This window comes from Xiphophorus hellerii, chromosome 15 (assembly GCF_003331165.1).
Source record: "Xiphophorus hellerii strain 12219 chromosome 15, Xiphophorus_hellerii-4.1, whole genome shotgun sequence".
Lineage (NCBI taxonomy): Eukaryota > Metazoa > Chordata > Actinopteri > Cyprinodontiformes > Poeciliidae > Xiphophorus > Xiphophorus hellerii.
The window spans coordinates 276,664-291,929 of record NC_045686.1 but is presented as its reverse complement, the minus strand read 5'-3'; the positions used below and the strand labels follow the sequence as shown (position 1 = coordinate 291,929).

Here is a 15,266-nt window from a genome sequence, read left to right as displayed (position 1 = left end):
ACATTAGCTCAGCTACTGGTAGATTAGCAGATTAGCAGATTAGCGCCCACCACTGCAGTTTTAGTTTTATTACTTTCACATCACAAAAACCTTAAAAGCTGGAATCAGATCTTTGGTTAAAACAGATCCAACATGATCTTATTTTATGATTTTTTCCATTTTTACTGGAAACAAAATGACTGTCAGATATTATTTAGTTTAGTTTATTGTTTAGTTTATTGTTTAGTTTAGTGTTTAGTTTATTATTTAGTTTAGTTTATTATTTAGTTTTGTTTATTATTTAGTTTAGTTTTTCCCTCAGTCTTCATGAAGGTCGACAGATCTCTGTTGCATTAAAATAACTTTAAACTTGAATAATTTATAAACTCTGGTTTCATCAGCTTGGATCTGAGCCGGTCACATGACCGGTGGGCGGGGCTCTACCCTGGCCCCGCCCCCAGGATGCCGCTGGAGGCTTTGGGCCGGGACGTCCGCGACCCGGCCCGGCCGATGGACAGGAAGGGGCTGGTCTCAGAGGTGACGACGATGCTGGGGATCCGGCCGATCTGTCCCCTCATCAGGTGTCCCTCTGAGGCGTCCCCGCTCTGTCCAGGGAGGCAGGGACATAGAGGTCAGAGGTCAGCAGGAGGACAACATGGAGGAGACCGGAGGTAATGTACGGTCGTCTCCACTCACATTTGGGACGCTGCTGCGTTCACCGACTCCTCCCATGGACAGGGTGTCAAACGACGTCTGGAGGACACAAAGAGACCAGATGTCAGCTGGGACAAACCAGAGACAGAGGACAGACGGTCTCTGAAGTCCAGAAGGACAAACTGGAACATGTCCCAGTCAACCAGAGAGCCGGAACCAAGATCTGCAGGAGACGAGTGTCCTGTCAGGTCCAGGTTGGTGTCCTGAAGGACAACGTCCCTCCAGACGTCCCACAGCAGCAGATGGCGCCGTTACAGAGATCAGACGGCGCAAATCTGAAGTGAAGCCAGATCCAGATCCAGATCCAGATCCAGATCCAGATCCAGATCAGGTGTTTTACCTTTTCAAAGATTCCTGAGTCGTGGTTCCTCAGCTTGGCCTTCAAGCTGGTCGACTGTTTTCTGCCTGGCGGCTCGGCGGTGTCTCTGCTGATGTCACAGGAAACCTGGCGACTCGCCGGCCGCGAGCCCAGACTGGACAGGTCGGCCTCCGTGTCCGTCAGACCCTGCAACGGGAACGCTAATGCTCAATGCTACTTCCTGTCCGCAGAGGAAACGCTGCAGTGTGGGTCTCACCGATTCGCTGTCAGAGACGGAGGAGAGGCGGGCCTTGGCGGCGCCGTGCCGGTATTGGCTGCTGATGTCGGAGCTCTGGCTGGTGACGGTGGAGCGGCGCGTCGACTGGAAGCTGCTGCTGGAGGAGCGAAGGTCGCGCTGACGGACGCACAGCAGCGCGCCCAGACACGGGACGTACTTGGCCAGAGCCAGCCTGGAACCACAGAAGAAGAAACTCTGAGCCACTAACACCAGCAGGTCCGACCAGCGGGGGCGGCGCCAGATCCCCCTGATGGATCCGGGTCGTTAACCTGAGCGCTGTAAAAACTCATCCTGTGGAGTTTAATTCATGCGCTCCAGTTAGCAGCCATTAGGATGATTCAGGTTCATCCAGATTAACGTCCTGATCGATCCGATCAGCCGCCGCTTCACCGCTTTCATCTGGAGCCTCATCTGACCCACTTCCTGTTTATCCCCTCATTCTGAACCGCAGCATCAGACCCGGCGTCTGGAACGGGTCAAAATTCACACAAAATCAACTAAATTATTTAATAATTAAATCAACAAGGAGTGTGTTCTGCTTCACTGGCAGTTTTACAGATTTAACACATTTTTACAATGAAATAAATATAAAATAATTAAGATTCTTGTTGTAAAGAGAAATAAAATAAACAGAGAAAAAATAATTACAAATCAAACCAAGCTGCTGCTCAGGGAGGGGTGTACAAACTTTTTGTCTTTTGGGCCAAAATAGTCTAGTCAAAGTACTGGTGGGCCAAGAAAAAATAATTAAAATAATTTATTGACATTTTATGTATTAAAATGTTTCAAATTATTTTAGGTTTAGTGAACAAATGTATTTACAGTTATTAAACAAGATTTGGATCATTGGTTATATTTAGACATGATTAATAAGTAAAATAAAAGCTGATCTGAGTTCAGCAAAGTCGTTTTTCTAGTAAAACTTTCTGGATAAACATTTTTCTATGTATTATAAAAACCTGGTTATAATCAGGTTAATAATTTCTGTTGTACTTTATATTTTCCATTGTAGGAAAATTATCTTGGTAATAATTTTACCCTGATTAAAAACAAAAAGTTTAATAAACAAATTTCTTGAACTACTTATGGGGGCCAGAACAAATCACTCAAAGGGCCCCAAACGGCCCCGAGCCACGCTTTGGACACCCCTGTCTTAGGGCCTCCGGGCCAGCAGGGGGCCACCAAGAGCGCTGTAGCTTTAAAAAACAACTTGTGTTTAACACTAGGATGGCTAGGTTTTCGATTTCTCCCCAGACTGGCTGAAACAGGGCCACAAGACCCTGAGTCCAAACTGACGACTGATGGCTCAAATTAGCCTCCATTCATCCATTTTTCTATGCTTCTATTCTTCTATTGTACATGTGGTCGTTGACCGTCAGGCCAGGAGGTAGGAGTGTGAATAGTCCATGTTGGGGGTGGGTATCTATGATACCAACAGGAGATCAGATCTCCTGTAGGTAATGCTCTTCAGTCTAGTTTTGAAGCATACATGAAGTGTTTTTGGAGAGATGTGACCTTTTGCAGCTGATGTTGTGCTGCATTATCCAGTCTAAGTCTAAGTCTAACCCTTTGATGCATAGTGGTCACTACAGTGGACAGCTATCTAAAAGCCATTTTCTTCTACTTCCTGTGGATTTTTATGTTATAAATGCACACAGACCACTGAAGTGGACACTAATGCATCATAAAATATACCATCAACTGCTGGCCATCAGCTGCAAATGCAAGAAATTATTTTTGTTAAATACAATATGGCCGACAGACAAAAAAGCATGAGAACCGACCCGGTCCTCCTTCTACTGTAGACGACTCTTGCAAGTAAAAAATATATTATGACATCAGATAACCCCTAAGGAACAATACTACTGATGTATTTTTCAAATAACAACTTTGTATTTGGACAAAATTACAATTCATCACATAAAAATAAAAAATTTAAAAAAATATATTTTTACAAAAAAAATGTTCCTACCTTTTTTTATGCCTTAAGAAAAAAAATTTTAAAAATGGAAAAAAAATTCTGACACAAAGGATCATAATTCATGCATCAGAGGGCTAAGGAACAATTGTGCAACTGTGAGATGCGTTGAGGCCATTACCAGGGTACTTAAGGGTACTTAAGGGTACTTAAGGGTACTTACAATCCATTCAGGCCATTTGGACAATCTCTAGACTGCATAGGAGTGTTGTCTACGTGGACTACCTTCGGCCGTTCTAAATGTCTAAGAATTTAAAATGGATCAGAGTTTCAAATGTAAATTTATTGGAGTGATAATTATGCTAACCCAGCTAATCGCTAAATGCTAACAGTGTGTGGCGCCGCCCTGCTGGCCCAGCGGGTCTCACCTGTACTTTGGGTGTGTGATGGCGTAGATGATGGGGTTGTGGATGGCGGAGGCCTTGGCGATGACGGCGGGGACGGAGTTCATGTAGGGGGTCAACATGTCCGCGTACCTGAAGTAGAGCCAATCAGAACGCCTTGTTAAGCCCTCAGCTGTGTCTGTCAGGCACCAATCAGAACGCCTCGTTAAGCCCTCAGCTGTGTCTGTCAGGCACCAATCAGAACGCCTCGTTAAGCCCTCAGCTGTGTCTGTCAGGCACCAACCCGACAAACCCACGGTTTGGTTAATGGTTGGTTTCAATAAAAGAGCGCCCCCAGCTGGTCAAAAGAGGAAGATTTTACTTGATCTAAGTTTTTCTCCCAGTAATAAACTCATTTCTGGTGAAAGTTTGATCTTTTGTAGTAAAAGATGCATCTGCAGCTAAAATCCTCCTGACATCATGTGAGAAGCTCATGATGGACTGAACAGCGCAGAGCCGATCTGGTGATGAATTATTGATTAATGACTGGATAGAAAATGTGATGAACTGGAGATTCTTCCAGAATGTGAAGCAGCTGAAGCTAAAGCTGAACTGGGAGTTCTGGTGGAACAAATTTAAACACCAAGAAGATTTTTTTTTTCATCTTAAATGTAAAATGTTTATATTTATTGTTCAGTTTTGGTTTACTTACTGTTCTGTTTCTCTTTTATTAAATTAATCTGATAGTTTCAGTCCTGGTGTCTATAGATGCTTCATGTCCAGATTGGGTCAAATCAAAACCCAAACAAACCTGGTTAACCTTCATCTTCTTCTTCTACTGTGACTCATTTTTCTCAGAGTCTGAGCCAAATGAAGGAGACAGTATTAGACTGTACCTCTGCTGTTAGCGTTAGCTGTTAGCATTAGCTTAATGTTTAATGTCTCCCCGTCACGAAGCCATTATCAGGAGGAAACCTCAGACCGGGTCACAGAGTAACAATACTGATGGCTTTAATTAAATGTAATGTGTCACCAGAGGCTCATGACAGGGTGCCGGTTTGTTAAGTCTCTAATTTGCTATAGAAATCTTTACTTTCTTACCTGAAAACTGACCAGAAGACTTTACTATCACTGCTTTGGCCTTAGATAGAAACTGTATAAACCAACTTCACTTTTCCTTAAGCTTGATTTGTTTCAGATGTTTCTTAAAATGATCATAAATATGATAATTAATTAAAATATACAGCTATTCCTCCACAGAGCTGTGTGTGTGTGTGTGTGTGTGTGTGTGTGTGTGTGTGTCCTACCCTGCGAAGGCGGTGAGGGCAACGGCGGAGTACGGCGACCAGGACACAACGTAGAGCAGGATGACGATCAGAGCGATCTTCGCCATCTTCCACTCGTTCTGCAGGCGATGGAAACTCTTCACCGCGTCCCGAGAACTGCTGAGCTTCCCCACCGCCCTGCACACACACACACACACACACACACACACACACACACATACACGGTGGGTTCCTGGGCCTCCGACCCCACAGCACCTGAACAGAACCGGGACCAACCGGTTGGTGGAGCGGATGGCTCTGAAGATGAAGACGTAGCAGTAGATGATGATGAAGAGCGGCAGGAAGAAGACGAAGATGAAGAGCAGCATGGTGTAGGCCCGCACCGAGGGGGTAAAGGTCATGTAGTCCCAGGTACAGGAAGTGAGGAGACCTTCAGGTACGTAGGCACCTGGTGAGGGATAGAGAGAGTCAGGTCTGATTTTCTGCTCAACCAGCATTTTAGGATCATTTTATTTCCAGAGTTTTCATCATTTTATTTGCCGTTTGTTTTTGTTTTCTTTATTTTAGATATTTAAAATGTCTTCCATTTTTTTTAATCACTGTCTTTTTATTGAGTTTTTTTTTCCTTTAGTACATACAGTTTGTGAGTACAAAGAAGTGTATCTAACACATACATAAAATAATACACACAGAGAAAATAATCCCTCCAAAGTAATCCCATTTAGCCCACCCAGGTCACTGCCTAGTAGGTCCACCCACTACATTCCTATCCCTGGCAGAAACGGAACACATTTTAATAAAATTAATTAACTTAATTAATCTGGAGCATTATTGTATGTTTTGAAATGAGTCAAGAAAGGGTCCCCATGTTTTTTCAAATTTACCAGTTGCGTGTTGAAGAGAACATCTGATCCTTTCCAGTTTTAAACACGACATAAGGTCACATAGCCACTGTTTATGAGTTGGAGGGGCAGCACCCTTCCACCTGGTCAGAACTGTGCGCCTCGCTATCAGTGAGCAAAATGCCAGGGCCTGCCGTTTAGAGGCCGATAAAGGCAACCCCCCACCACTGAACCCAAAGAGAGCCAAGAGGGGGCCAGGTGTTACCACCACCCCGGCCAACCCGGACATCGTACGAAAAACATCTGTCCAGAACTGACCAAGAGCGGGGCAGGACCAGTACATATGAACTAGTGTGGCTACAGCAGTTTTGCATTTGTCGCAGTATGGGGTGACTTCTGGATAGAAACGAGACAGTTTGCTTTTGGAGAGATGGGCTCTATGTACTATTTTGAACTGAATGAGACAATGGCGCGCACACAGAGACGTTGTATTCACCAGTTTAAGTATAGAGTCCCATGTCTCATCTGGTATAGATATATTCAAATCTTCTTCCCATGAAGTTTTAAGTTCAGGTGAGGAGGTCTCTTTCATACTCAACATTTTATCATAAAGCCAAGAAACCAGCCCTTTACGAGTCGGGTTCAATAATAGGATGGTTTCCAATAGTGTAAACTCTGGCAGAGAAACTGAGCCTGATAAGTGAGACTGAATAAAGTTTCTGGTTTGCAAATATCTAAAAAAATGGGATTTAGGTAAACCATATTTAGTGCTAAGTTCCTCAAAGGATGCCAAATTCTTCTCTAAAAAAAGGTCCTTAAAATAAGTAAGCCCCCTCCGGTGCCACTCTAGGAACACCCCATCCTGAACAGATGGTTTGAAAAAATGGTTAAGTGCAATTGGACTTAAGAGGGAAAAGTCATGAAGTTTAAAGTATTTCCTAAATTGGCCCCATATTTTCAGTGAGTGTTTCACTACAGGGTTTGAAATAGCGCTAACTGAAGAGAGTGAAAGTGGGGAACAGAGCAAGGCAGGAATGGATATATTGTTACCACTGCGCAGCTCCATAGCCACCCAGTCAGGACAGTCACCCAGGTTGTAGTAGAAATACCAAAACACTGAGCATCTAAGGTTGGCAGCCCAATAATAAAACCGGAAATTGGGGGAGGCAAACCCCCCCTGCTGTTTAGGTTTTTGGAGTTGTAATTTATTAAGCCTTGGGCGTTTACCCTGCCAAATAAAAGACGAGAGAGTCGAGTCTAGCTCATTAAAAAAAGTATTAGGAATAAAAATAGGTAATGCCTGAAAGAGGTATAAAAATTTGGGCAGTATATTCATTTTAATTGAGTTGATACGTCCCACAAGGGACATGGAAAAGGGCGTCCACTTTGTGAGAGATCCCTTCACTTGGTTCAACAGTTGAATCAGATTCTCTTTGAACAGGTTTTTATGTTTTTTTGTCACTGTGACACCAAGGTATGTGAATTTTTGTCTTTCAATTCTGAACGGCAGATTGGCTAAATCTGACATATTGGCTTTATTACCTATTGGGAGAAGCTCACTTTTGGTGAGGTTCAGCTTATACCCAGAAATCTGACCAAATTGGCTAAATATGTCGAGAGCAAAAGGCAATGAGGTTGATGGTTTGGAAACAAAAAGTAGAAGGTCATCTGCATAAAGCGACACTTTATGTTCCATATCATTCCTCCAAATGCCGGAAATCTCTTTACTGGTTTTAAGTGCAATGGCGAGGGGCTCTATGGCCAGATCAAAAAGCAGGGGACTAAGAGGACAGCCCTGACGGGTGCCTCTTTGTAATTTAAAAGGTTTTGAGGTCTGAAAATTGGTACGAACTGTGGCAGACGGTTGCTGGTATAATAGTTTGATCCATGAAATGAAGTTTCCTCCAAAGCCAAATCTACTAAGGACCGCAAAAAGATAGTCAAACTCAACCCGGTCAAAGGCTTTTTCAGCGTCCAGAGAGACAACACACTCATCTGAATCTGAGGCGCTGGAATAAATGATATTAAGCAACCTTCTAACATTGAAATATGAGTGCCGACCTTTAATGAAGCCTGTTTGGTCTTTTGAAATAACCGATGGTAAAACAGTTTCAAGTCTACGGGCAAGAATTTTGGCTAAGATTTTGACATCTGTATTTAGGAGAGAGATAGGTCTGTATGAGGTGCATTCCACTGGATCTTTGCCCTTTTTTGAAATAAGAGTGATGCAAGCCTCATAAAATGACTGAGGGAGGGACTCTTGTTTAAAACAGTCAGTAAGGGTGGAGCTGAGCTCCACAGAGAGTAAGTCTGAGAATTGTTTGAAAAATTCTGAGGGGAGACCATCCGGTCCTGGGCATTTGCCAGACTGCATTGAGGCTATTGCTAGGGAGACTTCTGCCTGGGAAATGGGTTCATCTAACCTGTTCTTAAGTTCTGGTGAAATTACAGGGATGTGAAGTTTAGCCAAGAAATCAACAGTCATGTTGGAATTGGTCTGTGATTGTGAGCTGTAGAGCTCCTCGTAGAAGTCCCTGAATGCATCATTAATCTGACCGTGATCTGTGACTATACTGCCATCTTGTTTTCGAATTCTAGAGATATTTTGCCTTGCCCTAGAGCCCTTGAGCATGGTCGCTAATAGTTTATCGGGTTTGTCGCCATGCACATAAAATTTGGATTTGTTGTGTAAGAGCAGGCGTTCAGCTGAGTGTGTTGTCAATAGATCAAGCCTTGTTTTAAGTTCAACGCGCCTTTTGAACAGTTCAGGACACTGATTCAGAGCATATTTTATATCAACCTCTTTGATTTGTTGAATTAGGTTGTTCTGTTCATAGGTGGACTGTTTTTTAATTTTGGCTGAGTAGGCAATAATCTGGCCTCTAATGTAGGCCTTAAAAGTATCCCACACCACAAGGCTGGAGGTCTCATGGGAGGAGTTAGTGGCGAAAAAGAAACGTATCTCATCCTGAATAAACTTTACAAAGTTTTCATCAGACAGTAGGGTTGAATTGAAACGCCATGATCCAGTTCTTAGGGGGAGGTGAGGAAGGGACAGGGACAAAGTGAGTGGGGCGTGGTCTGAGATAACTATGCTATGATAGTCACAGGAACGGATCTGCTGCAGCCATTTAGAATCTGTAATAAAATAATCAATTCTTGAGTAAGTTTTGTGTACATGTGAAAAGTATGAGTACTCCCTCTTGTCAGGATTTAAAGTACGCCACACATCACACAGCCCGTACTCAGATAAAAAGGTTTGGATGACTGATGCAGATTTGCTTATGGCATTACTTTTAAGGGATGAGCGGTCCAAAGCTGGGGCCAACCAACAGTTGAAATCACCCCCCAGGACCAGTGAGTATTTATTGAGGTCAGGTAGGAAAGAGAATAGTTGTTTAAAAAAATTCTCATCATCTGTATTAGGAGCATAAACATTGACCAGGGCGACCAGAGTGCCATGCAGTTTCCCACTTACAATAATAAACCTGCCATGTTTATCAGCCACCACATTATCGGCCTCAAACGGAGTGCCCTGGCTGATCAGTATAGAAACCCCTCGCGCCTTAACCTGAAAATGGGAGTGAAAACATTGTCCCTTCCAGCAAGCCAGGAGACGACCCCCGTCCAAGGTCCTGATGTGAGTCTCCTGCAGAAACACCACATCTGTATTAAATCGTTTAATATGGGAAAAAACCTTCCTTCTCTTCACTGGGTGGTTTAAGCCTTTGACATTCCAACTTAAAAAATTTAAATACTGACTCATACGATTTCAGAGTGTACATGTTGTCCTACTTTGATAAGTACGATAGCAGTATGGCAGGCAGAGATTGGAACAAAAGAGGTGAAGAGAGGTTGCAGTACCTTGCAGGACCCCTGGCAGTGACCTTAGCCTCCCCCCCAAAACCTCCCCCAAACATAAACAGCTGCTAAACAAAAAATAACAATGTAGCAGCAAGCTCTTCAAAATTAACATTCTTAGAGATCCAATCTTCCAGTAACCAATAACCTTGGAATAAAAAAAACTGAACTTTCTATAGCAAACTAACCACTGCTCCTAGTGGGTATGAAGTAGGTATAGACCCCCCCACATTGATATAGATTTTGAGACATAGTTTACTGGTTGTCGTAAACACCATAGGAAAGTAGTATTGCAATACAAATTGAGGCAACCACAAGAAATGGAATGAACATAATTTGAGATTTGTGGAAACGTTTATATTACTAACTAAATCAAAACCAGGTAAAACTATTTCCAGGTTATATGACGCCATCCTGCGGTGTAAGAAAGACAGCACTGATTATATTAAAGTGAAGTGGGAAAAAGAAGCCAGCCTGACAATCTCAGAAGATGATTGGGGCCACATCTGTAAGATACCATGGACAACAACAAGATCGAAGGTTTGGCGTGAATTCTGCTGGAAAAATATTATAAGATTTTTCATAACCCCAAAACAGAAACGATACCAGGGAAGGGGTTTTACCTGCTGGAGATGTGGAAGGGATGATGCCAATCATTTCCATATTTTCTGGGACTGCCAAACCATCCAGCAATATTGGTCTCAAATCCATAATCATTTACAGAACATCTTCACTGCTAATTTTCCTTTAACTTTTGAATGCATATTTTTATGTAACATACCGGTTGACAAACTGAACCACAACGATCAAAAACTTCTGTTCATTTTACTGGCCGGGAGCAAAAAGGCCCTTACAAGGAAATGGCTTAAACGGGAACCTCCAACAACTGATGACTGGATAAATGTAGTGAAAGAGATCTATGTACTGGAGAGACTATCTTTTTCCATTAATGTGCAGAGAGATACTTTCTACAAGATATGGTCAAAGTGGACAGAATATGTCAAACCTGTTGTGTCTGATTTTTCGTAAACCTTGCTGTCATTCAGATTTATGCTCTAATTTGATATGTCAATTATGGGTTGGTACTCAGGCCGCCCCGCCGCTCCCATTCAAGTTTTGGTTTTTTGTTTGTTGTTTGTTTTTTTTTGTTTTTTTCTCTCTCTCTTGTCTAAATTAGAAAACAGAGGAAGCATGTAAAAACGTGAATGTAATCGGTGTAATTATATAATTGTATTGTAATGTGCTTTCTCAATAAAAATGTTAATATAAAAAAAAAAAAAAAAGAAATGGAATGACAGAGCTGCCCTTCCATTCATTAAGTCCAATACCAGCCAAAAGGATGGCCAGAAAAAGTCCATTGGAAATACGGCAATATGACAAGTCTATTTTTACAGTACCTACTGCGTCCTGAGGAAAAGCAGCCTGCCTGTGTTTCTGAAGAAAGCCCTCGGCAAAACGTTGCTCCTTTATTGGTCTTCCTGTGGTTTTGGAAGCCTCTTGATGAACTGTTGAGCCTCTTCCACAGAACCTAAAAATTTTTTGGCACCGCTGGATTGCGTAATGCGGAGACGGGCTGGGAAGAGAAGAGCCGGCTTCAAGCCCCGTTTGTAGAGCTCCGCCATGATGTCCTTATACTCTACGCGCTGGGCCAGGACGTCTGGACTGTAGTCCTCCACAATACGAAGAGACGCACCTTTGTAGTCGAGCTTTCCTCTCTTCCTGGCTTCCCGAATGATGAGATCTTTAGTCAGGTATCGATGCAGGCGAAGGATCACCGGGCGGGGAGGACGTCCTGCGGGCCGTTTGGCTGCCAGAGAACGGTGCGCTCTATCGAGCTCTGGTGGAGATGGGAGCACCTCTTTCCCAAATAGCTCACAGAGAAGGTTGGAAAAAAACTGAGTAGGGCGCCCACTTTCAGTGTCTTCGGGCAGACCGAGGATGCGAATATTCTGCCGTCTGCTGCGGCTCTCTAGGTCAGTCACTTTACTTTTTAGCTTAGCGTTGTCTTCACGGAGAGCAGCACATGAGTCTTCGAGGCTAGCCACTCGCTGGCCCAGATCCTCTGTTGCGAGCTCCAAGGAGGAGATACGCTCTGCCTGTTCCTCCAGGGCCTGCCGCACCTGGTCTAGCTTGGAGCTCAGCATGTTGACAGAAGACTTGAACTCAGATTTCAGATCCTCACCATGCTGCTGAAAAAGTGCGGTGATAGCCTCTAGCGTTAAGCTAGCGTCCTCCTTCTTACTTCCTTTCGCGCTCTTACAGGCCATCTCTAGTGCGCAAATAATCAAAAATACTTGCCAAGAATGTTTTTTGTATTGATAGGCGGCGTAGAATTAGTTTTCTGTGGGGTGAATTTAGTTAAAAGTCTGGATTTTTCCGGAGCAGTCCGTTGCTACGTCTAACCTGTCCGCATGGCAAACCGGAAGCCCAAAATGTCTTCCATTTTATACGAGAGTTAAAAGTTCATTAGAATATAAACTTTATTATTTTGTCATTATTATCATATTGCTGCAAAAAGGTCTAAAAACAATATTAACATTTATCACAAAAACTGTCTAGTGACAGTCATCATGACGATGATGTCATCATGACGATGACATCATCGTCATGATGACATCATCGTGCGTTCTCACTCCAGCCGAAGAACGGCGGCAGGCTCCAGCCCAGCGAATACGTCCACACCGCCAGCAGGATGAGGAGCGCCCGTTTCCGTGACAACACGCCGATGGAGGTCAGAGGGCGCGTGATGACGAAGTAACGGTCGATGGCGATCACCATCAGCGTGATCATGGAGCAGATCCCAAAGAGGGCGCCGCAGAAGGCGTAGAGCTCGCAGCCTGCAGAGGAGAATGACGGATCAGTCGGTTCTGGTTCTGGTTCGAAAACAGAATCACAGCCAGTCTTGACAAACAGAACCAAACACTGGACTCGGTGAGGCTGATGGACAGGAAACAGGAAGAGATGATCTGAACACAGCAGAAACCAGTCCGGAACCAGTCAGAGGAACGGTTCCAGTTTGCCGCCCCCTGGTGTTCAGCCTCTGTAACTGCTCTCTAACCGACGCCATGTTAAGCTGTCAGCTCTGTAACCATGGCGACCAAATGACAAATATCTGGCAGCAAATTTACTCTGAAAATCCAAAAACTGTTAAAATATTTTTAAATAACTGAAAAATGATCCAGAGTCATTTATGAGACAGAAACTCCTCCGCTCTGTAGCGCCCCCTGCTGCTGGCTCCAGCTGGTTACCATGGTTACCTTTCTCTCCAAAGATCCACCTCTTGTTCATGCTGGTGGTGAAGAAGACGGGCGACTGGGTGAGGCACATCAGCAGGTCGGTGACGGCCAGGTTGATGATGAACATGTTGGCCGGCGTCCGCAGGCTGCGGCTCCTGCAGGAAACGCAGAAACACAATAAATACTAAATAAAGCAGCAATAAATAACACATAAAACAGAAATATATTAAAAACCAACACAAAACAAAAATTTACTAAAGTAAATAAAGTTATACAATTAAAACAAATTAAAATACAAATACATGCATACATAAAAACTAAAAACAAATACATAAATAAATGAGAAATTAAATAAAAACTTCTCTTGCATCATGTTAATGCACATTTATGCCAGCAGGCGGCGCCTCTGTGCTGTTAGGGAAACCTTTACTGATTTAAAACGTTTTGAAAATATTTCATGTTTCATTTGATTTGAATAATTTGATTTTTAACCGTTTATTTTGAATGAATCGTTCTCAGTCAATCATCTGAAATTCTTCTTCTTTTCAGCAGATTTTAATGTTTTGACCAAATCTGGGCCAGAAATCCTTAAATGTTTATCATTTCAAGAAATAGATGAAAATGTTTAAGTTAAAACCGAATACAGAGGTTTCATGTTAAACTGAGAAAACTACAAAAATGATTGAATAAAATATATATACATTTTTATTTTTAAGATCAAAAGTTGATATTTTTCTCTTAAGTTATTTTTTCATCAGATTTTTTCCCAGGTATGCTGTAACATTTTTGGTGTTGATTTAACCCCGTAGATCCAGGTTAAATTCAGGATTTCTGCCAAATCAGTTTTAAAAGTTTATCTGCAAAAATAAAATATTTTCTTGAAGAAGAAAAAATGACACAAATCAAACTGAATCTACCTTCAGTGATACCCGATCAATAACAGCAGATCTGATCAATTTTTATATTTACATGAATTTATTTTAACTCTTTTCATAATTTTTTAACTTTAAAAATGTAAATGTAACAGAATTAATGTGAATATTTCAGGTTTTCAGATTGTTTCTGGGTTCCTGTTTTAATTTCAGGATGAACTCGGTTCGTGGTTCTGATGGAAGGATTCTGGGTCAGAACCATCAGAATTAAATCTGATGGTTTCCCTCTAAATAAACGTCGGATGGATGAAGCGGACGTCAGAAACCGGGCCGGACTTCCAGGGAGGACGGATGGTTAATTCGTCCTGGAAACGTGCCGATCGAATCGCTCCTTAACAAAAACAAAGATGTTCGCTGAGCAGTGATGGATGGGCCGGGTCGATAAACAGAACAACACCTGTTCACCAACACATCTCTGATATCTGGGCTTTTCCTTGAGGAAATCAGATCTTTAGGTATTTTCTGTTATAAAACAAAAATTACTCCTTTTAATTCTCACAGTTAAATTCCTTCAGATCTAAGATCTTTTCTTTTTTAGTGAACAGAATCCTCCAAATTTAGTCTAAATTAAACAATAAAATATTTAGCTTACTGTTTTGCTTTGTAATTATCAAACTATTACTTTATTAAACCAAGCAGCCGATCACAAACATTTAAATTAAAATGTAACAACGTTTAGAGGTCCTTTCATTAACCACTGGTCAGAAACCGTTCTGACCATATTTGGTCGCAGGAAGTGTTCTCTCTACCTGCTGAAGGCGTAGATCACCAGGAAGTTCCCGAGCACGCCCGTGATGCCGATGGCCAGGATGACGGAGCCGATGGTGTAGTGGGCGTGGTCAGGGACGTCCACAGTGGGGAACGGCTGGGGGGGCGGGGCCGCCATCGCCACCTGGAGGACAAACAGAGTTACAGCTAGCTGAGGCTACATGGCCACCTGGAGGACAAACAGAGTTACAGCTAGCTGAGGCTACATGGCCACCTGGAGGACAAACAGAGTTACAGCTAGCTGAGGCTACATGGCCACCTGGAGGACAAACAGAGTTACAGCTAGCTGAGGCTACATGGCCACCTGGAGGACAAACAGAGTTACAGCTAGCTGAGGCTACATGGCCACCTGGAGGACAAACAGAGTTACAGCTAGCTGAGGCTACATGGCCACCTGGAGGACAAACAGAGTTACAGCTAGCTGAGGCTACATCGCCACCTGGAGGACAAACAGAGTTACAGCTAGCTGAGGCTACATGGCCACCTGGTGGACAAACAGCGTTGCATCTAGCTTCATCTAGCTGAAACCTTCAGGTAAAAGGCTGTCAGTGGAAGTTTTGGGTTTTTCTGTTGGTAAACTTCCTGCTGAACAGATCTGATCGTTACTCTGAGGAATCTGCTGGGAGATTAATTTTTTCTTCTGATTTGCAGACGGTTCTGTTTCCCTCTGATGTCTGCTGACCTCATCAGGAGCTGATTGACCTTCAGCAGTCGGAGTTAATTACTGATGGATCAGCTCTGCGCTCTGCTG

At 43.0% G+C, this 15,266-nt stretch overlaps 1 protein-coding gene across 1 annotated transcript; it reads right to left on the bottom strand.

Annotated features, from left to right (window-relative positions):
* Nucleotides 1-263: 263 nt before the first annotated feature.
* Nucleotides 264-14,982, bottom strand: LOC116734645 (melanopsin-A-like). The gene is made up of 10 exons (XM_032586155.1): nucleotides 14,497-14,982; nucleotides 12,837-12,970; nucleotides 12,213-12,416; nucleotides 5,153-5,324; nucleotides 4,898-5,053; nucleotides 3,636-3,743; nucleotides 1,269-1,461; nucleotides 1,034-1,198; nucleotides 676-732; nucleotides 264-584 (listed from the first exon to the last, which is right to left on the bottom strand). Exons 1-10 carry the CDS (start codon nucleotides 14,631-14,633, stop codon nucleotides 420-422), a joined length of 1,491 nt encoding a protein of 496 aa, XP_032442046.1. The 5' UTR covers nucleotides 14,634-14,982; the 3' UTR covers nucleotides 264-419.
* Between the last annotated feature and the right edge of the window lie 284 nt (nucleotides 14,983-15,266).